Source organism: Sphaeramia orbicularis, chromosome 16 (assembly GCF_902148855.1).
Source record: "Sphaeramia orbicularis chromosome 16, fSphaOr1.1, whole genome shotgun sequence".
Taxonomy (NCBI): Eukaryota; Metazoa; Chordata; class Actinopteri; order Kurtiformes; family Apogonidae; genus Sphaeramia; species Sphaeramia orbicularis.
Genome location: NC_043972.1, coordinates 35,037,496 through 35,056,143, shown reverse-complemented (window position 1 = coordinate 35,056,143; position 18,648 = coordinate 35,037,496). Strand labels below are relative to the sequence as shown.

The following is an 18,648-nucleotide window of genomic DNA, read 5'->3' as shown; positions in this document are numbered from 1 at the left end:
AACAGAGTGGGCTGCTTTTCACCCATAAAATGCACATTTTGATATTAACACCAGCTCAGATGTGTTTTGTCACAGTAGAGACATAAAATCCTTTTAAAAGCTAAAAATGTGTGTCAATGTGCATTAGCTCTTCAAGTGAGGGAGAAAGGACAGAGGTGAAAATAAAAATAAAAAGTCGGGAAGAGAGGGGAGGGTGCTAGTTTACAAAAAGGGTGGGTCAACTTGTATTTAAGGAAGTTTGCATCTGTCATTTGTCCACAACCTCCTCTCTTTCACCATCTGGATTGAACTGAGTTTTCTCAAGTTTGGTGAGTTTCAGTCTTTCATCTTCAAAATCTTTGTAAAATAAAGCATTTTTGGACAAACACTGTGCATCATTAGCAAATAGAGCAAGGTGATATTTTTGAAGCACATTAATCTGTAAAAGTATATACATCTATAATATAATTTCATAAATAGAACCTTTGGAAATTGGACAAGAGACAGAAACCTTGATAATTTAATGCTACTGAGATTTCTAGTGATAAAATAAAATGAGTAAAAATGTGGTTTTAGAACATAGCAAACAGAAGAGATTAAAAAAGAAAGGAGAGCTCACAGATTTATCACAGTGCAAGAAAATGGCCTCTAAACAAACTGTGCTGAAAAGCACTAGTGTATTTATTGAGTGTCCTAAATTATTTGAAGAAAACTGCATGCCCAGTCAGGTCATAGTGACTGGAAATACAAACAGCATTTGGTCAAAAACATAAACAGAAGAAAATTTTCAGCCTTCACTGAGTTGTATTCTGTGATGAAAAACAGTATATATTTGTATATGTATGTGTATGTTTTAATAAAACGGATGAAGTGTGGCATGGGGTCCAACCACATTTCACATTACCAATATGTAGAAGGAAATTAAGACAAACAAAGACGACGAATTACACTCACCCATGGGTGAGTGTAATTAAATATGCATGTTTTTCATTGTAGACACCATGGGAATGTGTGAGGTACTTGCACAGTTGTATGACACATTTCATACCTATGCTAAACAAGACGGAGACTGTGAGACACTAACCAAAGGAGAATTGTCTAAATTACTCGCCACGGAGTTCGGGTCAGGTCTATCAGCTTGCGTAAGCAAACAAGTTGCACTACATATCAACAGAAAAATTCTGTCAGTATCATAATTTTACTTTACAGTCTACTTATAAATCTGAGACCTGCTGTTTTTCTTTCTTTAGAAGGATGCTGAGGATACGCTGACAATGTTGGACCAAGACAAAGATTCTTGTGTTGATTTCAAGGAGTTCCTTTCTCTTGTGGGAATGGTGTTTTTGTTCATGAGTTGTTCAGAACCAGTATCACAGTGATCATGTACAGATTCTTGTTCAAGATTCATGGATCTACCATGCACTGACTTTGAAGTACATAATGTCAGTGACTCTATAAACCACAATAAATGCTTCCAAAAATCTTACTTGTGTTTTGTGTGAGTTCTTGAATAATATACAAAGGTTATGCTATCTGAGGATCCTGACGTCCCCAGCTGCACATCTACTAAAGCACAAATGTCTTTTGAAACATCTTTTAACACATCAAATGTGTACTGTGACGTGTTAAAACAGTGTTTTTCAACCTTGGGGTTGGGACCCCATGTGGGGTCATCTGGAATTCAAATGGGGTCGCCTGAAATTTCTGGTAATTGATTAAAAAAACAACAACTTTCTAATAAAAAATATATGGTGAGTTGAGAGAGACAATTACAATACATAAAAGACATGACAAACTCTGGAGCTGAAACTGAAGCACTGTGGTACTGTTTATCTTCCAAATGTTCATTATAGTCAGTTTAAGACGCTGCAGCTCTTTCATAATTCATAGTTTGAGTTCTTGTTCGTTCAGTATTAATTGTCAGCCTTGTAAATCCAAGCTGGACTGACTGTACATATCCTGACCAAGGAAAATAAAATTCTCACTTTGTGCAGTAACCTACACCTGGCTTTTCTGCCTCTGTCCATAATAATATGCATTATGTAGCCTAAATGTCATCTAAAGTTAATGTTTATTGCAACATAGTATAGCAAACTATTACATGATCAAAAACAAATTAATTTTAGCAAAAAAAAAAAAAAAAAAAGTCTGTTGAATGTCTGGGGTCACCAAAAAATGTGTAATGTTTAAATGGGGTCATGAGCTAAAAATGGTTGGGAACCACTGTGTTAAAAGATGACACAGTACATACACACACTGGCTCCCTTCATTTGGTCTAGTTCTAAGTTCAACAATGTTATGCATAAAGAAATATGACTAAACAATTGCTGTCACATTGCATAAGCTTATCAAAATGATGCCACGCTGAATGTGTGCCTGTTACGGCACGACACTTGGTGTGGACCCAAATGCAACGAGACACCTTTTTTCAGTGGTCAAAAAAAGGATTTATTTAACAAAGTTCTCAAGGTACAAAAATGGATAAACAAAAAGAGAAAGCACAACGTGCTCTAAAAAAAAATCCTTATAACTAAAAGAGAAGTACAACGTACTCTATACGAACTAAAAAGTCTAAGGTTGATAACATGAGGTTCAAGATTCTTATCATTTGTTGATCTTCTCAAGATCACAGAAACGACGCACTGACAAGAGACAAAGGGAGTGAGGAGAAATATATAGGGAAGGCAGGGATCACAAACAGATGTGGACAATAACAAGAGGGACACCAGGTGCAAGCAATGGTGGGGTTAGGAAAGACAGAGACAAGACTGACAGAGTGCAGACCAAACAGGAAGATGACCACCATCACCAAAACAAAACAGGAAGAAACAAAACAAAATACCTAAACTAAATCAACACACACGACGACACATGACAGTGCCCCACTTACAGCTAATGGCAGTCCAACAAAATATAACAGTGAGTGACTTTTTTGTCTAAACTGTGTAGTCTGTTCAATCCTTCTATCAGACAACCTTAACTGAGAGTATACCAGCACACTTGACACTGGGATGGCCGCAAGAGATATGCAATCACTCCAGGTTAGTCTTTAAAAGCCATCTCAATCCTTTGCTGCTTCTTTAATAATCTCTAAAGTAATCTGTTGCAGTGAGAATTATGCACATAATACATGCATTACATTATTTAAATCAGGGGTGTCAAACTGATTTTAGGTAAGGAGCCACATTCAGCCCAATATGATCTCAAGTGGGTCAGACTAGTAAAATAATATGATAATAACTTACAAATAATGACAACTCCAAACATTTCTCTATGTTTTAGAGTAAAAAAGGTAACATTACATTATTAAATGTTTACATCTACAAAGTATCTTTTAGAAAAATGTGAATAACATGAAAAACCATGAACAACCTGAAATCTCATAAGAAAAGTGCAACTTTAACAATTACTACACAATTACCAAGGTTATAGTAGCAACCAAACATACATAAATCCAGATGAGAGAAGGATGTAAACAAATTAGGCAAAACATCTACATTCTGATGTTTCTGTTTCCATGCCATTTAAAATCCCCTTAAAAAATCTAAATTAAAAGCATAGACTGAGGATCTATAGGTGGAAATACCTGCTGAAGATTGGAGAAGGGTGTACAAAAGAGCTGCTAGCACACATTTTAAGCTTGAGCAGTATAAATGGTTGTTGAGGGTTTATCTTACACATGAGAAGCTCCATAAATTGAGCCCCGACATTCCAGACTTGTATAGCTTATGTAGGTGTGGAGAGAGATAAGGGACACTCATTCTTTTATTTTATTTTATTTTTTTAAATTTTTTAATATTTATTTATTTTTTTAAGCATATGTTTATTGATTTTCATTCATAACAAAACCATCAAACACCGTGAACATCTTGAACATGGCAGAGAAGAAATAGATAACAATAAAATACATATAAAAAAGGCAAAATAAATAAATAAATACTTGAAATGAAAATAAAGAAAATAAACCTCAAAAACATGTCACAGTTATTGTGCTGAGAGTATCAAATAAAAAAAAAACAAATTAAATTACATAATAAATAAAACTTAAGTATAGAGTTGAAATAAAGCTGTACATGTACATTCCCACAGTAAATGATATATGATCCCAATTAGTCAGTTATTCACTACCCCTTCAATATCACCATTCTTAATTATTTCTAGAAACATCTTCCAAATGTTATAGAATTCCAAAGCTCTCTTTCTAACCGTATCTCAGTTTCTCAAGAGCCAAACTTAAGGTTAAATTAGTTAACCAGAAGTCAAGAGAGGGGCATATCTATTTATTTTATTGGTTTGTTTGTTGGTTTCTTTATGTTCTTTCTATATATTGGACAAATTTACACAGAGGGAGCAACATATTTCAATGCCTTTATTTCCTAGCTCAGTACAGACATTTGGAACAGTCAGAAGAACGAAACCCTGAGACTGAAGACTGTAACTACGCATTTGAGACAGGCATCTCACGTTAGTTTCCTCTGGATAACTTTTCCTGGGGGGCAAAACTAAACCGGAGCTGCATTCAGCTGCTGTGATGTTACGACTTGCAACAAAGCTGCCAATTAAAATCCTACCAATATATTTTCTCTTCAACTAAACTCATTGTGTTTTAGTGATTTTATTTTGCACTTTGGGCACGACATGTGCAGTATCAATAAATTTGTCTCGCCCTGCTTCACGTGTCTGTTGTCCTTTTTTTTTTTCATTTAAGTCTCTAATGTCTACTTCATCACTCTGACAAAGCACTCATGTTGGCATGTTAATCCATATCCACACCCTGCAGTGATTTAACTATGTGCTTGCAAAAATAAGTTGTCAGTGAATCTGCCTTCAGTACATATTTGTTATTCTTTTCACAGACATAGCTTTGCTAAAATAGACTCATGTTTTAGGTATGTGCTTTACAGAAGGTACGGAAGCGTATTGCATCCACAAAAAAAAATAATTTCGGCTCTGTTTTTCTGAATTAATGAGATAATTATCTCATAATTACGAGAAAAAATAAGTTAAAAAAAAAAATCGGCGCTGTTTTTCTGAGTTTATGAGATACTGTTTCCTGAAAAAAAAAAAGCTCTGTTTTTCTGAGTTTATGAGATACTGTTTGCTGGAAAAAAAAAAAAAAAAAAAAAAAAAAAAGCTCTGTTTTTATGAGTTTATGAGATACTGTTTTCCGGAAAAAAAGCTCTGTTTTTATGAGTTTACGAGATACTGTTTTCCGAAAAAAAAAAAAAAAAAAAAAAAAAAAAAAAGCTCTGTTTTTATGAGTTTACGAGATACTGTTTTCTGGAAAAAAAAAAAAAAAAAAAAGCTCTGTTTTTATGAGTTTACGAGATACTGTTTTCTGAAAAAAAATAAAATGTGGCTGTGTTTCTGTCAGTGGGACAGTGGTCCCTGGTCCAGGCAGGAGCTCCTTCTATCTGTGCTGCTGAAAGCCTCTCGGGGGAGCGTGAAGTTGTTTCCGTTCTCGTAACCGGTTCCGATTACGGATCACGGAACTAGTTTCGTTCACAGAAATCAGAACCAAGCCCCGCTTCGTGCACGGATCAAGCCCTTCAAGCACACCGGCGCTCGGAGCCTGTAACCCTGCTTCCTGACAGGGCACGACTGCGGTGATGGGAGTTGGCATTAATGAAGTCAAATAAAATGACATTCACCAGCATTAAAGAAAATATACACAGCAGAAGAGTGCAAATGTGGATTCATTTATTTGTCGGACCTAATGGAACGCATTAGTCAGAACTAGATCCGTGGAGGAGCTCTTGGTGCCCCGGTTCACCCCCCACCCCCATAGCTTTCCACCTGGACCTGATGGAAAGCTGTCCGGGGGTGGGGGGTGAACCGGGACACCAAGACGCATATTTTCTTTAATCATGGTGAATGTCATTTTATTTGACTTCATTAATGCCAACTCCCATCACCGCGTCCTGTCCTGTCAGGAAGCCGGGCTACAGGCTCCGAGCGCCGCTGTTCTGTCGAGTTGAGCCCGCACACGCCAGCCCAAAGCATCCAACCTGACCGCGCAACGTCGCCCCCGCTGGTTCGGTCATGTCCTCCGCCTCCCTCCTGACCATCCAACAAGAGCCATCCTTCAGTTTGACCCAAAGGCCGCAGACTGGAAACGACCACAAGGCAAGTCCCGCACCCGATGGCTCGACGTCATTGCAGGCGACCTCCAACAACATGGAGTTACCATGGAGGACGCAGAGCAGCTGGCACAGGACCACCAGCCATGGAAAACACTGGTTCACCTGGTCGGCCCAATGCACCGGGACAGGACACCCGCCCCATGGCAGGAGTCCTAGTAGTAGTGGTAGTCATTAATGCCAACTCCCATCACCGCGTCCTGTCCTGTCAAGAAGCCGGGCTACAGGCTCCGAGCGCCGGGGTTCTGTCGAGTTGAGCTGCTCCGTCCACCCGCTCCAGTCCGGCTTACACACCGGGGAGCGGATAGCTGTCCACCTGGACCTGATGGAAAGTTATTGGAGGGGGGACGAACCGGTACACCAAGCCGCTCCTCCATGGATCTAGTTCTGACTAATGCTTTCCATCAGGTCCGACAAATAAATGAATCCACATTTGCACTCTTCTGCTGTGTATATTTTCTTTAATGCTGGTGAATGTCATTTTATTTGACTTCATTAATGCCAACTCCCATCACCGCGGTCGTGCCCTGTCAGGAAGCAGGGTTACAGGCTCCGAGCGCCGGTGTGCTTGAAGGGCTTGATCCGTGCACGAAGCGGGGCTTGGTTCTGATTTCTGTGAATGAAACTAGTTCCATGATCCGTAATCGGAACCGGTTACGAGAACGGAAACAACTTCACGCTCCCCCGAGAGGCTTTCAGCAGCACAGATAGAAGGAGCTCCTGCCTGGACCAGGGACCACTGTCCCACTGACAGAGAAACACAGCCACATTTTATTTTTTTTCAGAAAACAGTATCTCGTAAACTCATAAAAACAGAGCTTTTTTTTTTTTTCCGGAAAACAGTATCTCGTAAACTCATAAAAACAGAGCTTTTTTTTTTTTTTTTTCGGAAAACAGTATCTGGTAAACTGATAAAAACAGAGCTTTTTTTTTCAGCAAACAGTATCTCATAAACTCAGAAAAACAGAGCTTTTTTTTTTTTTTCAGGAAACAGTATCTCATAAACTCAGAAAAACAGCGCCGATTTTTTTTTAACTTATTTTTTCTCGTAATTATGAGATAATTATCTCATTAATTCAGAAAAACAGAGCCGAAATTATTATTTTTTTTGTGAATGCAATACGCTTCCGTAAAAAAAGGTGATTAAAAACAGCGAGTAAGAAAACACATAAAATCAAAAAAATAAAATGAAATAGAATAAAATAAAATAAAAATGAAAACACACACATATTAAAGTAAAAGTTGCAGTGCAGAGTTTAAAAGAGAATATAAAATTTAAAAAGTCAAAAGCCTTTTAGTCAAAGGCAGCAGTGAACAGGTGAGTCTTTAACCTGGACTTAAAGGAACTCAGACTCTCAGCAGACCTGATATTTTCTGGTAGTTTGTTCCAGATATACAGAGCATAGAAACTGAACGCTGATTCTTCATGTTTAGTTCTGACTTTGGGAACACAGAGCAGACCTGCACCAGATGACCTAAGTGGTCTGGATGGTTCATACTGAACTAGAAGGTCTCTAATGTATTTTGGGCCTAAACCATTCAGTGCTTTATATGCTAGTAAGAAAATTTTGAAGTCTATTCTCTGAGAGACAGGGAGCCAGTGTAGAGACCTCAGAACTGGACTGATGTGGTCCACTCTCTTGGTCTTAGTGAGGACTCGAGCAGCAGCATTCTGGATCAGTTGCAGTCATCAAATAGACTTTTTAGGGAGATCACAGAAGATACTGTTATAGTAGTCAACTCGACTAAAGATAAATGCATGGACAAGTTTTTCAAGGTCCTGCTGCAACATCAGTCCTTTAATCCTAGAAATGTTCTTGAGGTGATAGTAAGCTGACTTTGTAATTGTTTGTATGTGGTTTTTAAAATTCAGGTCTGAATCCATGACAACACGCAAATTCCTGGCCTGGTCTGAGGTTTTTAACTGAAGTGACTGGAGCTGCATGCTGATTTTAAGACGCTCCTCCTTGGGTCCAAAAACGACTACCTCAGTTTTTTCTCTGTTTAACGGAAGAAAGTTATGGCCCATCCATTCAGATATTTGCTCCATGCATTTACCCAGTGCTTGTATGGGGTTATGGTCACCTGGGGACATTGAAATGTAGAGCTGTGTGTCATCTGCATAGTTATGGTAATCTATTTTGTTTTTTTCTATGATCTGAGCCAGTGGAAGCATGTAGATGTTGAACAGGAGGGGCCCCAGGATGGAGCCTTGGGGGACTCCACATGTAATTTTGGTCTGCTCAGATTTAAAGTTACCAACTGACACAAAACAAACTAGAAGCACTCGGAGAGCACAGACCTCCGCCAAGGCTGATCAGTGGCCCCCCCCGTGGGCCCCCCCACCCCCGATCACCACCAAAATTTTATCATTTCTTCCTTATCCCATTTCCAACAAACCCTGAAAATTTCATCCAAATCTGTCCATAACTTTTTGAGTTATGTTGCACACTAACGGACAGACAAACAAACAAACAAACAAACAGACAAACAAACCCTGGCAAAAACATAACCTCCTTGGCGGAGGTAAATATTGACACAGAAGCAGTACAACATAAAGAAATACTCCATACTATGCACAAGTCTAGTCAAATACACTGTGACAGGACAGTATATGTTAGTCATGAAAACAGTATTCAGTCTGCAGTGGTCACTGATGCTCAGTTATACATAAATATGTAAAGATGAGCTCAAGAAATAAAGAACTTCAACTGGATGATTCCAAATTTTCCTGCTGCTTTTCTTGCTACCATTAAATCCTAAAATAGTCATATTGAAAACTAATCAAATCATTTGTATCAAAATAGAAATGGTTCATAAATGTCCACAGGGGATGGGATGAATTACCTGTTCCAGATGAGCCATGTACGTAGGTGAAGAAAAAAAAAATGGCACAATCAATAACATTTTACAAACACCAGAAGAATTTTGAATTAACAAAAAAATGCCTGTTTGAAATGCTAATGAAATAATGACAATAGAGGGCTTTTACTTCAACCAGTTTAAAAAAACATGTTTTTTATGTGACACAGACATTACAGACATAGCAGTAGTGTTTCTTCTTCAGCGATTTTCAAATGTATTACCCATTTCAACTGGTCCTTAAGCATAGAAGGTGTAATGTACTCTTTGATTGACTAAGTTTATCAGAATTACGTACATTTAAATGCTCTTTTTTTTTTTTACAATGCAGTAAATCCCCATAAAAGACGACACATTTGAACAACTAATACTGTGCAAGTATTTGTTCACACTCAGTGTTTGATACTGTTGCTCCACCTGGCAGGCAATGAGGAGAATGCAGTTTTACAAAATTACCTGAAAGTAAAAAAACATCTACATTGGGCACCTCTGTCTAGCTCTTGGGATATTTTAAATGAAGAACATTGGGTTGTTTTCTGTATGTGGTGAGGGATTGTCTGTGTTATGTTGTGGTTTATTGTGGCGTTTTCCTGGCAAATTAGCTGCAACTGCAGAAATTTGCTATTGAATCATTACAGAATACTTCGATATAGGATTAGTGAAAGTAACCAGAAGTCTTTTAAACCAGCTCAGCCTATTTGTTGTTGCTGTTTTTCTTGCTTTTGGCTTACATGGCTTACAACTATCAAAGTTTAGAATAAAATGCATTAAGTGAGAGGTAGTTGCTGAATGTCCACCGGATCACCATCAACCCCTCTAAGCATGATTATACACCCCCCTATACACAATGTTTGTTAAGTCATAAACATATTACTTGTGCTAATGCTGGCATGCTACGGATCATTAGAATTCATTGGATTCTCCATATTTGTGCTATTTGGGTAAATCAAGACAAGTGTCAAGGATTATTCATGTACCTTTAGTCCATGGCTCAATTATGATTCAAGGAGGGATATTTAACGGTCCATAGAATCATCATGTTTAAGTTGCATTATCATTTAGTTATACATTAATTAATTTATATATATTGAAGAAGCATTGCTATTGTATCAACGTCTGCACCATGTGAATTAAATGCCTCAAATCAAGGAAAGAACACTATAATTTAATGTCACTTCATCAATATCATCTTCCTCTCTGGACTCTAACTCAATGGGATACAGGCAGTATAATCACTTGATTGATCTGCATCACTCACTCTTCACAATGCACCAAGTCCTGAGGAGTTTACCCACAAACCACTTTTGGTCATTTGAATGATGCATTATTTAAATTCAAGATGATCCAAAAAGCTAGTTTAGCTCTATTAATATGCACCATTAGAACGTATTTATGACATTAGTGGCCCTTGGCTGAAATTAGGCTTCTAAAGTGGAAATACGAGATGTCCATTCACCCTACTTTTTTTAAATTTTTTTTTTATTGATTTCAGTTACATATTTATTCATGAATTACTTTAAGTTTGATGTTCTGAGATTCAATTTCATTTATGTATTTATTATTATTATTATTGTTGTTGTTACTGTTATTATTTATTTAATTATTTATGTATTCATATATGTATATATGTGCAAAAAATTTGTATTATAAATAGAAGATTCTCTTTTGTATTTCCTGTTCACCCTTGAATGTTTTTGTGTGTTTTTTCCGCACATAACATCACATAATTTCATGAAATGAATTAAAAAACAGAAAACACCTCAGTTTGGCATAAAGAGTATTGCATGTTAACAAAAACTAAAGTATGTGTATGCAATTATTTGTGTTTTTTCTTGTCCCATTGTTAGAATATAAAGTGTAATACTATATATTTATTGTTATTGTTATTATTGTTTAGAATATAAGTTATATACAAATATACATAGTATTATATAGTATGTAATATATTTTTATATCATATTATATAGACAGACAGACAGACAGATAGACAGATAGATAGATAGATAGATAGATAGATAGATAGATAGATAGATAGATAGATAGATAGATAGATAGATAGATAGATAGATAGATAGATAGATAGATAGATAGATAGATAGACAGTGTTTCATTTTATTAAATTAGAACACACATTTACTTGTGTTTAAGTTGAGGACCCCCCCCGCCCCCCCATCCCATAATTAGAATATGAAGTGTCTTATGCCGCGTTTCCACTACATGGAACCGGTTCGGCTCGGCTCGGCTCGACTCGGGTACCAGGTACTATTCCTGAAGACCGTTTCCATTACAGGATACTACCGACTTTAGAGTACTTGGACGCCGTAGCGATGCGGCGCTTACTCTATACTACAAAGCCATGCTCTATCTGAATGCCCTCCACACTCCAGAGGCATCTGAATGTGACCCACATGAAATGGAATGGAACGCGTCCTGGGGCGGTCTCGCCAATTATCGGACACTCTCGACATTTTCCGTCTTCTCTCGGCCAGTTAGCTAGCCGAGCTCATTAGCCTGCTACTTCGAGCTAATCTTTGAAGGATATTTTATGTTACTTGAATCAGAGTGCATGGTGAAAATAGTGTAGAAAAATGGCCGACGTCGAGGGACAAGGGTTTTGTTCGTCGGTCCCTCCGTTGCCTCACCTTTCCTCTCGTAACGGCTCTGGCGGCGGTAACGTTACTCAGAGCACCGGCGGCAGCTGCCAGACGGCAACCACCGTTACTTCAGGCCCGAGGCTAGTCCGGATAGTGAAGTCTGATTCGGGCTATGGGTTCAATGTTCGGGGACAAGTTAGTGAAGGGGGACAGTTACGGAGTATCAACGGGGAACTGTACGCTCCGCTGCAACATGTTAGTGCTGTTCTACCGGGAGGTGCTGCTGACAGAGCCGGCATTTCTAAGGGGGACAGGATCCTAGAGGTGTAAGTGGATGCTCTTATTTATTTGTTTATTTATTTATTTAGTCCAGTCCTAAACAGACCAGGAGTGTTCAGAAGACTGTTTTATATTGCATCGCTTGCCTGTAAAGCCTTTGCAAGCAGGTATCATCCCCTGCCTCTACACTGTTAGTCACTGAAACCTGTGTATGCAGTATTACACTACACTTGCAGGGAAGAAAAATCGTCCATCCTAATGAAAGAGGTATCTGTCTTTATCTGAGAGAAAAGATCCGGGATCATTAGGGATTCACTTCACATCAAAACCTATTCCACTCACCGGCTGCATGCCCGATATTCTCAAGTCATCTTTGCACACATTCATATCACCATGTGTAGGTCATGCAGAATACTTGTGCATACACAGAGCACGCACCGGCCTAGCTTCTTTTACACCAACAAAGGTAAACAAAGTCAACATAATCAGCAGTCTCTAAACTTGTAAATCAGCTGCAAGTGGCTTCAGGTTGACTGTCACTGAGCTCTGATGTGTCTGCTGCGTTTAAGATGAAAGAAGTCGTCCTCCCTGGTTAGTATGCATGGAGACTGCCTGGTGATGTTAGACTCTGTTGCTATGGAGCGGAACACACAGCATAAGGCTCAGCATCAGTACTGATTCTCGTGTGTGTGTGTGTGTGTGTGTGTGTGTGTGTGTGTGTGTGTGTGTGAGAGAGAGAGAGAGAGAGAGAGAAAGAGAAAGAGAGAGAGAGAGAGAAACAAGGAAATGCAGAAAGAGAGGGATGCTTTCAGTTCACTTCTGATTGGCTTTGCTCTCTGAAATTCTGTGTCTCATTGGCTAGCGTTTGCACACTGCGCAGTCAATGGATGGCCTGCAGTAACCTGGCAGTTTGTTGACCCCATTATTGCTGTTTATGTGTACATGTATGCTGATGTATGCTCATGTATGCATATGTAGTTGTACAGTATATACTGTATAATGGAGGACTATTTGTTTCATCGTATGTTCAGTTTCATTAGCCAAGTAATCATTTGACTACTGGTACTATGCGGATTATTGAGAGCATGGTATTTATTCCATTATTCTATGTTAATGCATGCCATTTACTTGGCAAACAACTTCATATGTTTGAAGGCTCCATCAGCCCATGGTAATTTACTAGCACAATTTGGGAAACTTTGTCCACTGTTTCTACAATGCAATGTGTGAATAAAGCTTACAAGCTGCTCTACAAAGCTGAAGATTAGACATTGTTGGCCTGTTGTCTTGTTTATACACATTTCACACAGTACAGTGTGTGCACACCAGCTATAGCTGCTGTCCTGTTCTTTACACTATCAATATATAATTGCACATTAACACACAACTCCTTTTAGCCTTCAATGCAGACAAATCTTTTTTCTTTAAATGTAACACTTAAAAAGTGTTACGCTTAAATTTAACTTAGAAAGTAGATTTTCATCTGTATTATAAAGACAAAAGTACTAAAAACACAGGAAAAGGTCTCTTAAAAAGTGTTTGTCATGTGCAGAAGTGCTGATCGTGCAGGTGCAAAGGCCATTACATCAGGTGCTTATTATATAGTCATAAAGCTGCCAGAATAAAAGTACGGCAAAAATGCTTAGTCTGTATTTTTGCAAAAGAAGAAGACAAATTGTCCTTGCTCTTTTTCTCCACACCTGCTATGTTTTGTATGTGTGTCAGTTTTGAATCTTTGCTTAATTCTATCTGTCTGTTTAGACATCATAGTTATGGAGCTTCATAAATATCAGTTTTTGCTTGGTATTGTGAACAGCTGATGCAACAGATTATCTGTCAGTAAATTTTTCCAGGAATATTGTCTATATTCAGCCTGTCATTAGAAATGGAAAACCTTGATGAAGTTTGCCATTTTCATGTGCTATAACCAGCTCCTGTCACGTCATGTAACATAGATTGTGAGTAAGAATTTCTAAGTCATATTAACAGGATCCCATTCAGGAAGTTCAAATAGTTTTTGAGGAAAAATTATGAAGCCATGCAAATTTTGTTAGCTTGTCTTTAAAGTTTAAACTGTAAAGAATCATTACTAGTAGGAAAGTCAAAGTACAAAAATAATTGTTGATTGTTATTCGCCAATCCATCCATAACATTAGTATCCAAAGCAGTTAAAGGTGATGCTAAGAGCTTTAAAAAAAAAAAAAAAAAAGGGCGTGTGAGTGTTCTTAAGTAAAGTTAACTATAGGCCATGTTACTACAGCACTGTCATCAGTGCATGCCTCAGTTACATGGCAGGCAAAGTGCACACACCCAGTGTTGCTCACATTCAGCTGTGGTAAGGGCATGAAGGGGCTCCATTCATTTAAACATCAGTTGTGCCAAGAATTAAAACAAGACTTTGCCCATGCTGTTAAGAAAGCAGATGTGTATATTACAATTATTTGTCATAACTGCCATCTCATCATCCGAATAAACAGTCCTGCAATAAATTTTACCTTTTGTGATAGATAGCACTATATGATTGGCTATCCATCAGGATTCTTGAATTGTATTTTGATTTTGATAGTCAGTTTAAATTGAATTAAACATCGTTATGTGTTGGAGTTATTCTAAAATTTGACATTTTGATTTTTGCCTTGAAGTTTTATTTGATTCCTTGTTTTATAATAATCTGTTCCCTACCATTTACCTCTACCTGTGGTCCTCTTTTTAACAGTAATGGGGTGAATGTGGAAGGAGCGACTCATAAGCAGGTTGTCGACCTTATCCGGGCAGGGGAGAGGGAGCTGGTGCTGGCTGTGCTGTCCGTCCCGCCCCAGGAAGCAGACTGCTTGGATCCTGGAGATGATGGTTCAGCTCAATCCTGTTATGACTACTCAGACAAGCAGGCTGTCCCTATCTCTGTGCCAAGCTACAAACACACAGAGCTCAATCAGGAAAAGTTTGTGGTGGGTTCATATGCTATTATATAGGTAACAGGTGGCTCTCAACATAGCACTGAATTCTATTTTACTAGATTCTCATTACTCTATTCCTGTGAATTACTGTGCGTCTAGGTATATAATGTGTATATGGCAGGCAGGCAGCTGTGTTCTAAGCGCTACCGGGAGTTTGTGATTCTTCACCAAAACCTCAAAAGGGAGTTTGCCAACTTCACGTTCCCCAAGTTGCCTGGGAAATGGCCTTTTTCATTGTCAGAGCAGCAGCTGGATGCAAGACGCAGAGGTCTGGAAGAATATTTGGAGAAAGGTAAGAGAGAGAGTGGAGCAGTGTACCTCTAAAAGTTTTAAAGTAAAGAATGGAATTATCTCCTGAGGCATGCAAAATTGAGGAATGGGGCAAAGGTTTTGGGGAAAACTTAAAAAAAAAATGCAACTCTATAGCCATTATGCAATAATGAACTAATATTATTTTGCATGTTTCATGTCAGAAAGTGTTCATCTATATTTTGTGTTGTATCTGCAGTGTGTTCTGTACGTGTCATTGGAGAAAGTGACATCATGCAAGAGTTCCTGTCTGAATCAGATGAGGTAAAAAAAAAAAAGGAGAGAACAAGAAGTTCAGTGGGTTTTTGTGCCTTCTTCATGCAGTTTGAAAATGCTTGTTCTTATGTTCTATTTTCATCTCTGCGTCACTATAGAACTATAATGGTGTGTCAGATGTGGAGCTGAGAATAGCCATGCCCGATAAAACCACGCTCACTGTCAGAGTCCGCAAAAACTCGACCACAGACCAAGTCTACCAGGTAAGCATATATAGTAAGTGCATATAGTAAGGCCTGTGTGTCATTTTCTCTTGCTCATGGTGTAATCTTTCTGTTTCCTTTCTTACATTTTTCCACTGTTTCTTTTTCCTGCAGGCAGTGGTAATGAAACTAGGGATGGACAGTATAACAGCCAGCTACTTTGCCCTGTTTGAGGTCATCAACCACACCTTTGGTGAGTAAGAACATGTAGTTCATAGTTCATTCATCTTTGTGTACATTAGTGCAATTTAACACACTGAAAATTCCATTAATATTGAATCAAAATAAATTGAAGTAGTTGTCAACAAATGGTTGACATATATTTGTATGTATATTGGATGCAGTTGAGTCCTCGAGTCTTCTAGAAAAAAATCTATATTTCTCACTTTTAATGAGGTCAGTGTGACTGTTTCTCATCTTCTTATGGCTACAGTGGTGCAAGGATATGTCAATTAAAAAATAATAATAATTTGACCCATATCAGAAGTAGTTCATTTCAGCCTCACATGGCCACTGAATATATTACCCATAAACAATGTGCTCAGTCTGTTTCTACTGCATTACATGAGTTTTTTTACAAGTCACAAGAATTTAAACTTGTTTGTTTCAGACAGAAAATCAAATTAGGCAGTCATGCATTAATGTGAAAAAGTCATTAATGTTTTTATCAGCTGCTGTGTAGATAATCATAAATATTGGAATTTTCTCAACTTCCATTCTCTGTGGTCTTTCTTATTTCTGAACTGCTAGGAAGACAGCAGTTATGGTTGTCCTCTGCATTATAAAAAAATGATGAATCGTCACATTCACTGTAGCCTTTTTATAACGTAGTTTCATGGTTGACTTGAAGATACTTCACATTTAATGTACAAAGTGGTGCAGCATATAATGGATACTCTAAGAATGACCTTTTACCCCTTGATAAATCATTTCACCCTTAACTCAGGGACGGTTTCTGTTTGAAATCGTAGATAGGTTGGTCATTTGCCACCAACGCTCTTTTACTTTATTAAAGGAGTCCCGAGAAGCTACAGTTAAATTTATAGATGTCTTAGGACAATCATTATTTTGTTTTTGACCTCATTTATTTCTCTTGTTGCCTTGTATTTGTTGCTTTAATTTAAATATACATAATTGCCAATGTTAAACATGCAGTAAAAATTATATTGATAACATTGATATATGTTTAAGGTAAATAAAAGCTGCAAAATGTTGTAATGTGTGATATTTATAGCCTATTTGCTTGTATTATGGAGATATTACTTAATTCATCAGTCATATAGTTGCACCAGTATTACGGTGCCTTTCATTTTTGTCAGCATGTGTATCTAATGTCATAGTTGTGAAACAGGCATCTTTCCTATAGTGTGTCATTCATAAAGATCATTCACAAATGCATGTCAATGAGCACATTAAATCCCTGCCAAATAATAAAAAATAAGCTTATTCCCTGTCTGTTTTTTTCTTTCTCTTTTGTTACCAGTGCGTAAGCTTGCCCCCAATGAGTTCCCCCATAAACTGTATATACAGAATTATACCTCAGCCATCCCAGGAACCTGTCTCACCATGCGAAAGTGGCTCTTCACTACGGAGGAGGAGATTTTGCTCAACGACAACCAGCTTGCTGTCAACTACTTCTTTCACCAGGTGTGTATGCTGTGTGCCTGGTTTGTGTTGTATCTACAGGGTGGGGAAGCAAAATTTACAATATTTTGAGGCAGGGATTGAAAGACAGTGTATGACCAGTTAGTTTATTGAAAGTCATGAGAATTTATTTGCCACAAGAAAATTTACATAATAGAAAATGTTTTTATTCTATGTGTCCTCCTTCTTTCTCAATAACTGCCTTGACACGCTTCCTGAAACTTGCGCAAGTGTTCCTCAAATATTCAGGTGACAACTTCTCCCATTCCTCTTTAATAGTATCTTCCAGACTTTCTCGTAATAGTTTTGCTCATAGTCATTCTCTTCTTTACATTATACACAGTCTTTATGGACACTCCAACTATTTTTGAAATCTCCTTTGGTGTGACGAGTGCATTCAGCAAATCACACACTCTTTGACATTTGCTTTCCTGATTACTCATATGAGCAAAAGTTTCTGAAAAGGTATGGATAATAGTGTTAGGTATGATTATGACATCAATATATGTTTGGTTTCAAAACAATTGACGTAGTGCCTGCTGAGAAAAAACACCTAAATGTTGATTGTAAATTTTGCTTCCCCACCCTGTAAATGCATCTGTGTACATGTTACAAAAACAGTGTCTCAAATCTGGTATTTTTTCAGGCTGTGGATGATGTGAAGAAAGGCTTTGTGAAAGCAGAGCAGAAGTCTTACCAGCTGCAGAAGCTCGCTGAGCAAAAGAAGATGTCTATGGTCAGTCTCTTGCTTGGTGACACAAACTGCTCAACTATTTCCTACAAATAATTTACACATATGAAAAGAAGGGGGATTGTATGGGAATTACGCTTCCAGTGGTGCAGTGTCCCATTATTATGTATAATCTGGGAAAGTGGAGCAGACACACATATATGCTATGTATGTTCACATTGTCACAGTTAATCAACAGGTCTCTCCAATCTCAGGTCAGTAGGAGGTGTATTGATGGGAATGCGCTGTTACAGTCACTTCACCATGTCTGTTGTTTTTGTTTCCTGCCTTCTTCTCTTCCAGTATCTGAGTTTGTTGAGAGGTTGCGAGGGATACAATGAGATCATATTCCCCCACTGTTCCTGTGACTCGCGACGTAAAGGCCACGTCATCACAGCCATTAGCATTCACCACTTTAAACTGCACGCCTGCACTGAGGAAGGGACACTTGAGGCAAGGCCTACTGTTTGTTACTGCGTGTTTGGTTTTGGTATAAATAGCCAGAGTAATGAGTGCTGTAAATGGTTACAGAACCAGGTGATTGCATTTGAATGGGGAGAGATGCAGAGGTGGGATACGGATGAAGAGGGCATGGCATTCTGCTTCGAATATGCACGGGGAGAGAAGAAACCACGCTGGGTCAAAATCTTCACACCTTATGTGAGTATGACACAT

At 38.2% G+C, this 18,648-nt stretch overlaps 1 protein-coding gene and 1 long non-coding RNA gene across 3 annotated transcripts in view; both read left to right on the top strand.

The window, feature by feature from the left end:
- Nucleotides 1-236: 236 nt before the first annotated feature.
- Nucleotides 237-1,465, top strand: LOC115435921 (uncharacterized). Its single transcript, XR_003937751.1, has 3 exons — nucleotides 237-308; nucleotides 976-1,121; nucleotides 1,230-1,465. It is a non-coding gene; the product is annotated as an uncharacterized LOC115435921 (long non-coding RNA).
- A 9,975-nt stretch (nucleotides 1,466-11,440) lies between these two features.
- The window catches only part of snx27b (sorting nexin 27b), an 11,409-nt gene continuing 4,201 nt past the window's right edge, over nucleotides 11,441-18,648 (top strand). For both annotated transcript variants that reach the window (XM_030158116.1, XM_030158118.1), the window contains exons 1-10: nucleotides 11,441-11,901; nucleotides 14,571-14,802; nucleotides 14,911-15,103; nucleotides 15,320-15,384; nucleotides 15,495-15,599; nucleotides 15,714-15,792; nucleotides 17,083-17,246; nucleotides 17,890-17,979; nucleotides 18,277-18,426; nucleotides 18,505-18,633. In XM_030158116.1, coding sequence (XP_030013976.1) covers nucleotides 11,570-11,901; nucleotides 14,571-14,802; nucleotides 14,911-15,103; nucleotides 15,320-15,384; nucleotides 15,495-15,599; nucleotides 15,714-15,792; nucleotides 17,083-17,246; nucleotides 17,890-17,979; nucleotides 18,277-18,426; nucleotides 18,505-18,633 — 1,539 coding nt within the window. In that variant the 5' untranslated portion in view covers nucleotides 11,441-11,569. The remainder of the gene's footprint in view (nucleotides 11,902-14,570; nucleotides 14,803-14,910; nucleotides 15,104-15,319; nucleotides 15,385-15,494; nucleotides 15,600-15,713; nucleotides 15,793-17,082; nucleotides 17,247-17,889; nucleotides 17,980-18,276; nucleotides 18,427-18,504; nucleotides 18,634-18,648) is intronic.